This window comes from Castor canadensis, chromosome X (assembly GCF_047511655.1).
Source record: "Castor canadensis chromosome X, mCasCan1.hap1v2, whole genome shotgun sequence".
NCBI lineage: Eukaryota > Metazoa > Chordata > Mammalia > Rodentia > Castoridae > Castor > Castor canadensis.
Window position 1 is genome coordinate 65,817,105 of NC_133405.1, and position 12,841 is coordinate 65,829,945.

At 32.4% G+C, this 12,841-nt stretch overlaps 1 protein-coding gene across 1 annotated transcript in view; it reads right to left on the minus strand.

Annotated features, from left to right (window-relative positions):
- The window catches only part of Klhl4 (kelch like family member 4), a 97,231-nt gene that overhangs the window by 32,195 nt on the left and 52,195 nt on the right, over positions 1-12,841 (minus strand). The window contains 2 exon segments of the mRNA XM_074062586.1: positions 2,643-2,779; positions 3,146-3,313. Coding sequence (XP_073918687.1) covers positions 2,643-2,779; positions 3,146-3,313 — 305 coding nt within the window.

Sequence of the window (12,841 nt, forward strand, 5' to 3'; positions counted from 1 at the left end):
TATGCACACACAAATTTAGTTTGTCAATTCCTCAAGTTTATAAACATTTGGGGTGTTTCTAGCTTTTTATTATTATGAACAAAACTTATGTAAAATTCATGCACACATTTTTGGGTGGACGTGTTTTCACTTGTCTTTGGTATATACTTAAGAGTGGAATTGCTGAATAATAAGCTGAATATGTTTAACTTTTGAGGAGCCTCCATGTATGTATAATGGGTGGTATCAAACTATTATAATGTTGAGGTTTCATTAGATGCATTTTAAAAAGTGCAATAGTTCCTTTTACTCCAATAGCTCAGCAATTAAGAAAAAATATTGATAAATGGACTGCATGAAACTAAAAAGCTTCTGCAAAGCAAAGAAAATCGTCACCAGAATGAAGACAGACAGCCTATAGAACGAGAGAAAATATCTGCCAGCTATACATCTGACAAGTGATTAACAACCAGAATACACAAGGAGTTAAAAAAACTAGCCTCACAAAGAATCAACATCCCACTGAATAAATGGGAAAAGGAACTGAACAGACAATTCTCAAAAGAAGTACAAATGGCCAGTGAACTTATGAACAAATGCTCAACATCTTTGGCTACAAAGGAAACACAAATGAAAACTACATTGAGAGTACACCTGACCCTAGTCAAAATGGGGTATTATCAATAACACAAACAACAACAAATGCTGGACAGAATATGAGGAAAAAGAAACATTTCTACACTGTTGGAGGGAATGTAACTTAGAGCATCCGATATGAAAAGCAATATGAAAGTCCCTCAATAACTAAAAATAGAACTACCATACATTCCAGCAATACCACTCCTGGCATATATCCGAAAGAATGTGCTTCAATATATGATAGAGCCACTTGTACACCTGTGTTTACTGCAGCACTATTTATAATAGCCAAGATTTGGAAACAGCCCAGATGCCCCACTACTGATGAACGGAATAAGAAAATGTGATGTATATACACAATGGAGTTTTATTCAGCCATAAAGAAGAATGAAATTATGTTGTTTGCATGTAAATGGGTGGAACTGGAGAACCTCATATTAAGCAAAGTAAGCGAGGATAAAAAAATCAAAGATGGCATGTTTTCTCTCATATGCAGAAGCTAGAACTGTAAGTTAAATGTATATATAGAAAAATACATAATCCTGTATATAGAGAGATAGAAGATACACACACACACATACGTATATGTGTGTATATATATATATATATATATACATATATATATACATACATACATATAAAGTGAGACAGAGAACAAAATTGTATTAGTGAGTCCATCTAAGGTAGCTAGGGGAGGTTGGAGAGATAAGAAAATGTTAGAAAATGAATATTGAAACAACTCATCTACATATGAATATAATATAATGCACTTAAAGTAAGCTGTTGAATATTAGGGAAACATGGTGATAGTGAATGAGTAAATAAAGATGGGAGAGGATGTTAATTTGATTACAGTATAATATATACAGATCTGAAATACCAATGTGAAACCATCTTGGACTATCAATATATACATTTTTTAGAAGTATTACTGTTGTGCTGAGTGGGAGTACATTGTAGCATTTATAAAGCTTCTTAGGATGGATCATATATTATACTTGAATTCACTCCCTCGACTGCTCTCTTTCATTCCCCCTAAGAATGAAGGCCAGGAGGGAAAAATAATTCTTTTCCTGGAGTGGGTACCAATGTGGGGGGATGGGCACAAAGAAAGGGGGAATGAGGGTATATGTGGTGGATGTGTTTTGTATACATATATGAAAATAAAAGAATGAAATCCATTGAAATTGTTCTAAGAAGGGAGGGATAGAGGGAGACAGAGAACAATGGAGGGGGTAAATCCAACTAAGATATACTTTAAATACGTTTAAATATCACAATGTATCCCTTATACATCTATTATATGGCAATAAAACCATAAAAATTCAATAGTTCCTTTAAAGGATATTGATATGTACAATGTATTAAAATTTTTGTGCCTTGTAACTACTTAAATTTACAAAAACATTAGTCATCAATGGAAAATATAAAGGAAGCCCACACTTTTTTCAAAATCCTTTTAGGGACAATCCCGGCAAAAATGTTTGAAAACAATCTTCCTGAAGAAAGATAGGAAATAAGCTTTTAGTCTTCAGAAGGACCTACAGATATATAATCAAATACATTTATTTAAATACTAGGAGATCTTAAAAATAACATGATTTTCATCGAGAAAAATCAAAGTACTCTTTTGGTTCCTAAGGTAATCTTGCTGTCTTTGTTTTACAGCTTTAATAAAGAGGATTTTATTATGCCAAAGGAGGACTGACTAAATTTTTACTGTCAAATTAGAAAATATCACTTCCACTTTGTTTTGTACAACGAAGAATGTTCCCACCCTATTCAAGAGAGATGTGTTCTTGCAATTTTGTGTTAAAATAGCTCGCTGCTCTCATGTTCAAAATATTTTACAGTATTTTTTTTCTTGTTTTATGTTACTGAGTACTAAAATGTTACTCTGCCTCCTTACTGCCTTTGGAAAGTTATTTTAACTGGGCTTTAGTTTTCTCACCTGTAGAGTGGAAATAATAATATGTGTAGTGTAAATAGGGTTATTATGAGTTAATGTATGTCAAAGAACTCACCTGTGTAAGCATATTGCACCAAGGAATTGAGTGCATTTGGATCTACTCCTTCCATCCTGACCTCTTCCTGTTTGGCTTCAAGCACATCATTAGTAAACATTGCAGCAAAATAATCAGACACTGCACTGAGAACCAGTCTAGAAATAGAAATGTTTCATAGGCACTTACATCAGTTGATAATCTTATTGAGAAACATGAAATGTGTTCAGCAAGCTTATTAAACTTCTCACTTTGTTCTCTGCATAAAAAGTTCACAATTTAATAAAGCATAGTGAAATTAGGAGAGTCAAATAGTAAACTGATCTTTTAGAGCGTTTGTGCTGTTTTTATTCATTTGTATCTCCAGTTTGGTTTTCTAACAACTGTACAGAGAAACAGATCATACATACAAATGCTATTCCAATGTAAGAAAATAAAAATCTATTCCCCATGCTTCATTTGTAACTGATGTACTGATTTTCTCTTGTTAACATTCTAACGTTCTGCCTGCATAAAATACTTACCGATGAGCAGGGATTCGGAGATGTCCAGCAATGAGCAGCACATCACACAGCTGTTTACCTTTCAAATAGGTCTCCATTTTACGGAGAGTTTGCTCTGCGTGGTTTACAGCATGAAAGTGTCCATCAGATGTGGTGGTATTTGTTTCTTCAGGACATTCTTTACATGATCTGATAGTAAAGCAAGAATGAGAATATGATTTAACATATCATTTTCTAAAATTTTCCAATTTTCTCCTAGTGAGTACAACACATATGAAATTGAGACACATTAATTTCTAAACTAAATATGTTGGAATAAAGTAAAATTAAAATTTCTACTCTAATCTTAAATATTTCACTATGATTGCTGCGTAACCTTCTAATAAGGTGAAGAGGCATGGTTATTATTTATATTCAGAACCAAAACATAACGTGTATACTTTGCACTAGTAATAATTTCAACATGCACAAAATAATTGTCAAGCTACCATACTCTTTCTTTGATGTTTACAGGTATCAGAATTATGTCATTATGCACAGAACCACTAGTCATGATTCAAGATCATTTTTAAAAAATTATGTCTCAATTTTCTTCATCAGCTACCCATAACACATCAGAAAATTTTCTTGAATAATTTCCAGACTGAAAACTTTCTTTGTAACATATCAATCTCATGAAAAAACTATACATACTTCAATTTCTTAAACATTAATATGTAGGAAAATGTGATGCCTATTGAATTTACAATAATGAAAGCTTTCCACATGGTTTTTCAATATGACACATGGTGGAATTTAAATCACTACACAGACTCAAATAGGCTTATACTTGGAAGAAGCTTAAATAGTTGATAAACACACTTAAATATGTTACTTGTTACCTTTCTTACTTCCAGACACCATTTGCTAACCACCAGCTAGGGTTAGTTTTAGGCTTCCCCACCCCAGCTCAGTTAATTGATGTTTTGAAGATAATTTGTCCAGATGGTATTACTCTTTCTGTGTGACTCAAATAAATGATTCCTCTGTAAGGATTCTTAACCTTTAAAGAATATTTGGTAGATTCAGTCACCATATATTTTGATAATTATGATACTATGTGTTAAACTAATTTAAGACTGCCCTAAATCTCTGTCCATGCTTGGGAGAAAATTTGGCTTAAAGTGGCCTCCATACATAGCACAACGCACAATAGTTTGATACTGAAACAAGCTGTAATTTAACCAGATGTACTCTTGTGAACAAGCAGCTGAGTTTCAGACAGTCATAGCAGCTGGTCCTTCAGGCAATCCCAAATTATGCCTAAGTAAGGCAACTGCTGTGGTGCACCAATCAGGTAATCTCCACATTTCATTTCCTGTTTGTAGGTTTATAAATACAGTTCATCACATTGCACGTAGGGACATTGTGAGCCATCTTTGATCCAGAATATTGTCTGGCTCTAGAACTTTTTTCTTACTCAAAATTTAAGTCAGTTCCTTTTTTTCCTAGCATGAATAGACTAACAAATGCCTGATGTTTCCTTTCAAATGCATTGTTTACTTGAACAATCCCTTAGCACCATGATGTCCAAACATTCAGGTTGCACTTATCTCACCTTATTCTAATATTTCCTCTCTTTTACCAATGGGTTAGTTCACATTAATTGTGTCAAACATTCATTGTCTGATTTTCTTAATATATCACCATGTGTACAGTAATGGTGTGGAGCATATTCTAAAGGAGGAATATATTTGGGAAATTCTGTTCAAGAAATAATTTTATTCTTCTATTTTTTCTTCAGCCTACTTTGGTTAAGGAAAGAATTAATGTGTTCAGATGCAGTGTAATGTGGAATGATTTTATCAGGATAAAGTGAATGTATGAATATTTGAAATGTATTTTATATAAAATTCTATAAAGAAAATCTCAAAAACCTATAGGATCAGGCACAAATATTATAAACTACCCAGTGAAACAATGAAATGGAACAGGCAAACCACCATCACCACCAAAAAGAATAGTTTACTGATATCTAACCTGATCATAGCAATTTTCTAGCGCTCATAAATTACATTTCTCTTGTCCCATTTAAAATACTGCAATGATAAGTGAGATGTTATAATGACAACCACTGACTACAGTATGAGACATGTGAGGCAGCATAATATGGAATCAAAACAGCCTATGATTTGGATTAAAGATGCTTAAGTTAAATCCAGCCCTTGCTATATACTGTTAAAGTAATCTTGGAGAATTAATTTTTATTTCTAATCATTTATTTTCTCCTACAAAATGGGATGGGATATAATATTAATACTAGTAATAATAATGCCTATAACGCATAAAGCTATTCAGAAGATTAAATAAAAAAATATACATGGAAGTTCTATATAGAAATATTTTTTCTGGCAGTACTAGGATTTGAACTCAGGACCTCATGCTCGCTAGGTGGGTAATCTACCACCTGAGCCATTCCACCAGCTACAAATAAGTCTGAAGTTTGTTATAACTACCAAGATACTTATTTCCATAAATATATTTGGAATTTTTTTTCTTGAATTGTTATTTTTAATTACTACACTTTATTTTGGGGAACAGTAATAGAATCACAGGAAATTTACATCTGTACTATTTATTTATATCATTATCAGCTCATGAACTTTCTTTTCTTACCTTACTCATTTTTTTTGCTTAAATTATTATAGCATTGATTATTAGGAGTTCTTACAATTGGCTCCTGTGTCCCTTTGACATATTCAATTATTGTGGAATATTTTTTAACATTTCCTTACTTTCTGGCAACAGAAGGTTGCCCTTAGGATCATATACTATATAATCAGTCATTTCTTTAAGGTGCCTTCATATCTATTTCGTTGGAGAATTATATTAGAAATCAAAATTTGGAGGTTAGGTAATGCTCACTGTAAATGCTTCTAGGGTCTCTCATCAGACAGAGTAAGACGTATGCGTGTGTGTGTGTGTGTGTGTGTGTGTACACAATAAACCAATAAATTATGTTTAATACTAAACAACAAGGATCAGTTTTGTGCATAAGGTATTTATAATCTTTTGTGCTTAGGGAACACTTTGGATGCTATCACCAACACAATTAAAAACTATTTTCTTAGTCTGAATTTAGAATGACATTAGAATTTAACTGCAAATGAAGATACTTCTATAGAATGATTTATGTCACTTTTAACTCATCATGTCAAATATTAGCGCATTCTTTTTCTTCCAAAGTTAAGAGTTAATGTGGTAATTTTCCTTCTCCATTATGTCCCTAACATTTTGCAAGTCCTTTAGCTTTTTTCCTATTCAGTGACTCATACAGTGTAGTATGGTAAAAAGAGTATGAGTTGTAAAATAAAACATTAGGTTTATGCCCTAGCTCTTCTACCACTAGGTCTCTGACTTTAAGCAAGTTAATTAATCCCATTGAACTTTTGATTCTTTATAAAACTAGCAGTGATAGCACTTACTTTGTAGAATTGTTCTAAGTGTTAAATGAGACTATATATAACAGTAAGTAAAAATAAAAAATATTAGTTTACTTTCTTTAATATATTTTTTGCATGAGTTGCTGTTGGCTTTGGTTCCTTTTCATATATTTCCAATTAATATTAATGCATACAACTTTGAAAACTACTAAGTTTCTGTCAGTAAAATGCAGATCTATCAATACCTTTCATTTTGTGAAAATGATACTTCTGAATTTTCTAACAGGATAGATGCAAACATCAGACCTTAATTTAATAATCTGACTTAAATTTACATTTTCCACCTCATCTTTCTTTACATAAGCAGTGTGTGTTTACTACTAATTCTTTGAATATCCTTTGCACTATTCTATATTATGATTATTGCTGATTCAATTTTGGCTCTCTGTTTTTCCCACTCCATATTTGCCTACCAAGCTCATATTTATCACCTCATTCTACTTCAAGTATCTTAAATAAATGATATTCTCCTTCACTTAAATATTTCTACTGATTTTTTTGCATTGCGCTTTTCATATTACCTTCTATAGAAATCACCAATATAGTGCAACACAATATCTAGTCTCAATAAGATGATACTTCAGTAGAGGGAATTAATGAAACACACAGGTGAAATATTAATTTTAAGTATTAAATCAGATTTATCTGTGCATTTACTTAGCACTTGAAAATTATGGGTCAGAAACTATAAATTAATGCAGAAGCACTGGTGCTTCAGAGATGGTCAGAACCCAGTACTTTGGCATTACAAAGCCAGTAATTTGGTTTGTTCTTACATGGAATAAGAGACTTTTTAAAAAATACCCTTAGAATACAGTTAAGAATCTTCAAAATCCAAAGCAATTTAAAATACACGATAAGCTTAGTTTCCTGGTACAGATTATATATCATTTTTATTTGAGAATGGATTTGCAATGTAGATTCTCATTTTTTAAAATTTATAGTGAAATATACACAACTTAAACTTTAGCATTTCAACAATATTTTTGTTTTGGTACTGGAGTTTGAATTCTAGGACTCACAGGTGCTCTACCACTTGGATTACTCCTCCAACCCTTTTTTGTGTCAAATATTTTCAAGATAGGGTCTTACAAAGAATTTGCCTAACCTGGCCTCTAACCTTGATCTTCCTGATGTCTGCCTCCTAAGTAGCAAGGATTAACTGGTATCTGGCTCATTTTAACTATTTTAAGTGTATGATTCAGTGATATTAAGTTCATTCATATTGTTTGGCAACTAATCCAAATATACATCTCAATAAAATTTTTCATCCTTCAAAACCAAAACTCTGAGCTTATTTAAAAATAATTCCCCATTCCCTCCTCCCCAGCCTGTAGCAACCATCATTCGACTTTCTCTATGAATTTGACCACCATGGTATCTCACAGAAGTAGAATCATACATTATTTTCCAATTTGTGACTGGTTTATGTAACTTAGTATAAGGACTTCAAAGATTATGCACAGTAGAATCTGGGTCAAAATTTCATTCTTCTCCACAACTGAGTAATACCTAGGACTTGAACTGCAGAATCTTAGTTCTATCTTTAACACTTTTTTACTTGTTTTTCTGACTTAAGATAACTTGAATTTGTTCTCGTACAGTTCTGAAAGACAAAAGTGTAAAGTAAGTCTCACTGAGCTAAAATGAAATTGTTGCCAGAGCTGCATTTCTTTCAGAAGGATCTAGAGAGGAATCTGCATCCACATCTTTTCCAGCTTCTAGAGGCTCATGGCCTCCTGTACTCAAAGTTAGCAATGTTCTGAGACTCTTTCTCATATCACATCACTTTTACACTGAGTCTTCTTTCACCTCTTTTCCACTTTAAAGAATGGTAAAACCTGTCATAAAACGTTTTAATGATTTTAAGTGTACAGTTTAGTAGAGTTATCTTCGTATTACTATGCAACAAATCTCCAGAACTCTTTTCAATTTGCAAAACAGAAACTATAATCATTCAAAAGGGGATCAGTAACCAGGGTAAAGATCAGTTAGAGATGAATCAACATGGGTCATAACACGTGTACACGACAGCAATGCTAGGAATATTTCTGTATAGATATCCTTAACTCAACTAGCAAAAACACTTTGTCTTCCTTATTATGCTTGTCTTTTCTTCAACAAAACTAATGACAAAGGCAGAACTAGACCTGCCTGCCTGGAATTGAGGGGGGAAAGGGGGAGAGGGTGGGGGAGGGGGGCGGGGGGGAGAAATGACCCAAACAATGTATGCACATGTGAATAACTGAATAAAAAAATAAAAATAATAAAAAAAAAATTCCTACTTTCCCTGGCCCTCAGCAAATAAAATTCTACTTTCTGCATCTTCGAATCTGACTACTCAAAGTACCTCATTCAAGTGAAATAACATAGTATATTTGTTTTTCATGATTGGCTTACTTCAAACAGTATGATGGTCTCAGAGTTCATCCCCACTGTAGTATGTGTCATAACCCCCTTCCTTTGTAAGACTGAATAACATTCCATTGAATGTAGAACATTCTGTTTATCCAGTTATCCATTGTTGGGCATTTGGAATGTTTCCACCTTTGGCTATTGTGCATAATGGTGCTGTGGACATGGCTTTACAAATATCTGTTATAGTCCTTGCTTTCAATTCTTTTGACAATAATCCAGAATTAGAATTGTTGGATCATATAGTAATTCTGCTCTCATATTTGGAGGAATTTCCATATCATTTTCCATAGTGGTTCCACAATTCTTTCTTCCCACTAAGAAAAAAGGATTAAATTTTTTCACATTCTCCTCATCACTTCTTATTTTCTATTTATTTCTTAAATTGGTAATACCCACCCCAATGCATGTGAAATGATGTATTATTTTTCTGATTCAAATTTTCTCAATGATTTGTGACTAGTCTCCTTGTTAGGTTTATTTCTAAGCAGGTTTGATGACACTGCAAATAAAATTCTTTAAAATTTCCTTATGGATTGTTCATGTTTTAGCATATAAAGATGCAACTTATATAGTGTGCTGATTCTACATCTTGCAGTTTTATTAGTTCATTAATAGTTTCGCTATGGAACCTTTACTTTTATCTGTAAAAGGTCATGCTTTCTGCAAATATAGTTTTTCCTCTTCCTGTCCAGTTGGATGACTTATTAAAGTTAATTAATTAATTTATTTCTCAGTCTAATTTCTCAGGGAAGGACTTCCAAGATTGTATTGATAGGAAGTGGAGAAATCAGGCATCCTTGTCTTGCTCCTGATCTCTTAATAAAAACTTTTAATTTTGAACCATTGACTGTGTTGTTAATTGTGAAATTTTCACAATATTCTTCATCACACTGACATAGCTGTTGTTCTATACTTGCCTGTTAGGTCCACTTCATCTACAGTGTTAAGTCTTGTATTTCTGTACTGAGCTTATATTGGTGTATTAAAGTCTCCTGATATTAGTGTAAAGCTATTTCATTTTTTTTTAATCTGCCAATACTTGATTCACATATTTAAGAGCTCTGGTGCTTGGTAGATATTTATTCATAGTTTATCTTTCTTTTCATTTGCCATTGGTTTTTAGTTAAAATCTATTTTTTTATTAAAGAAAAGCATTGCTGATCTTTTGGTTGCTATTTGTAAAAAATACTAACAATCTTTTTAAATCCAATTTATATGTACACTTAAATTAAAGGGAGTTTCCTTTAGCAAGCATACAGTTTGGAATTTTTTCTAGATATCTTTAGCCAATCCATGTTTCTTAATTGAAGTTTAATGCATTTACATTTAAAGTAATGATTATAGGATAAGAGTTAATGTTTTCACTGTGTTATTTGCTTTCAGTATGCCTTATAGATTTTTCCCATTATTTCTCCACTACTGCATTCCTTTTGACATAGCTGAGTTTTTGTAGCACAATGTTTTAATTCCCTTCTCACTTTCATTTGTGAATAATCTATAGGTAATTTCACTGTCATTGCCATCCTAAAGTTATAAAAACCAATTGTAGTCTAATACCAATTTATCTTCAATTACACACAAAAGTTCTATTCCTTTATAATCATTTCCTTCTCTTTATGTTATGGCCATAAAATTATATTTTTATATAATGTGTACAAATTTCACATATTTATAATCATTTTTACAGTTTTGATATAAACATCTTAGAGAATTTATGAACCAAATTCATAATAATACTGGTTTATATATTTCCTTTTCAAAGACTTTTTCTATTTTTGTTGGATTTTAAATTATTATCTAGCCTCTTTTGACATTTTATTTTTAAGTGACATAAAATCATACATATTTATCAGTTATCATGTGATGTTTTGATACAGGTATAAATGTGTAGTGTTCAAATCAGATTAATCATTTGTATCAAATATTCATCATTTCTTTGTGATGAAAATATTCAAAATAATTTCTTTTACCTTTTATGTGCTATGCAATACAATATCATTATATATCATCATCTTTTTCTGCAGTAAAACATCTGCACCATGTCAAACTAACTGCAACTTAGGATCCATTAACCAAACTTTCGCCATCACTCATTCTTTTCCCCAGCTTGTGGCAACCACTATTATACTCTCAACATCTATGCTATCAAGTCTTTTAGATTCCATGAGTAGAATGTGCAGTATTTGTCTTTGTGTGCATGTCATATTTCAATTAACATAATTATCTCCAGTTCCATCCAAGCTGCTCCATATAACAGGATTTCATGTTTACAGCTAAATAGTATTTCATCATGAACTTACACCACGTTCATTCAGTGATGCACACTTAGGTTTATTGTATGTGTTTTGAATAGTATGAAACTAACTATGGAAGTGCATATGTCTCTTCCAAATTCTGTTTGTTTTTCCTTTGGCAAAAAGCCAGCAGTGGCATTGTTGAATCATATGGTAGTTATAAGTTTCATTTTTTGAGAAAGTTCTGCAATAGTTTCCATAAAGGCTTTAATAATTCATATTTCTACCAACTGTGTGTATGGGTTTCCTTCTGGCTGCCTCCTTGCAAACAATTATTATTTTTTGATTTTGGGAAACAGCCATTTTTATTCGGGTGAAGTGATATCTCGTTGTTTCAATTTGCATTGCCCTGATAATTTGTGACATTGAGCAATTTTCCATATACCTGGTGGCCATGTGTTGTGTATATCTTCTTTTGAGAAATGTCTTTTTTGTCTATTGCCCTTTTTTTTGTAGTACTGGGGTTTGGACTCATGGCCTTGCACTTGCTAGGCAGGTATTTTACCACTTGAATGAGGTACTTAGAGTAGTCAGATTCGAAGATGCAGAAAGTAGAATTTTATTTGCTGAGGGCCAGGGAAAGTAGGAGTTTTTTTTTTTTTTAATCAGACCTTGCATTTATGCCCAGAGCAGCCTGAACTGTATATACAATTTCTGCTTAGCTGGAATGGCAGGCAACTGACACCCTGCCCATCTTTCATTGGTTGAGATGGGGGCTCATGAACGGTTTACCTGGGCTATTGTCCAACTCTGATCCTTCAGATCTCTGTCTCTTGAGTAGGTAAGATTACAGGTGTGAGCCACTGTACCTGGCTCTGTTGCTTATTTTTTATTGGATAATTTCTTTACATGGCATTGGAGTTCCTTATATATTATTATATATTCTGGATATAAATCCTTATTTATATCCAGATAAATAAGGATACAGTTTGCAAATATTTTAGGCTATCTCTGCACTGTTGATTTTTTTTTTGTTGTGCAGAAGTGTTTTAATTTTATGTAATTTCATTTATCTATTTTTGCTTTTATTATTCTACTTTTGTGGTATTAAAACAAAACAAAACAAAACAAAAATCTTTTCTCATTCCCCTACATTTCTCTAGTAGTTTCACAGTCTCCAAGTCTTTCATATTTAAATAATCAATTTGGGGTTGATTTTTGGAACTGATAAGAGTTAGGGAACCTGTTCATCTTTTGCACGTGACTATCCAAGTTTTCCAGCATCATTTTATTGAAGAGAGTGTCCTTTCTCCAATGCCTGCTTTTTGCACCCTTTTAGAAGATTATCTGGCTTCAGACTCATCAGTTCTTTTCCATTAAGCTATGTGTCTCTTTTATGCTAATTTCATGCTATTTTGATTACGATAACCTTGTAGTACATTTTTTAGTCAAGTTATATAATTCCTCCAGGTTTTCTTCTTTTTTACTTAAGGTTACTTTGACCATTTATGATTTTATTTTGTTTTATATGAGTTGTAGGATATTTAAAAATTCTATGAAGAATGTAGATATGTTGAAATAGA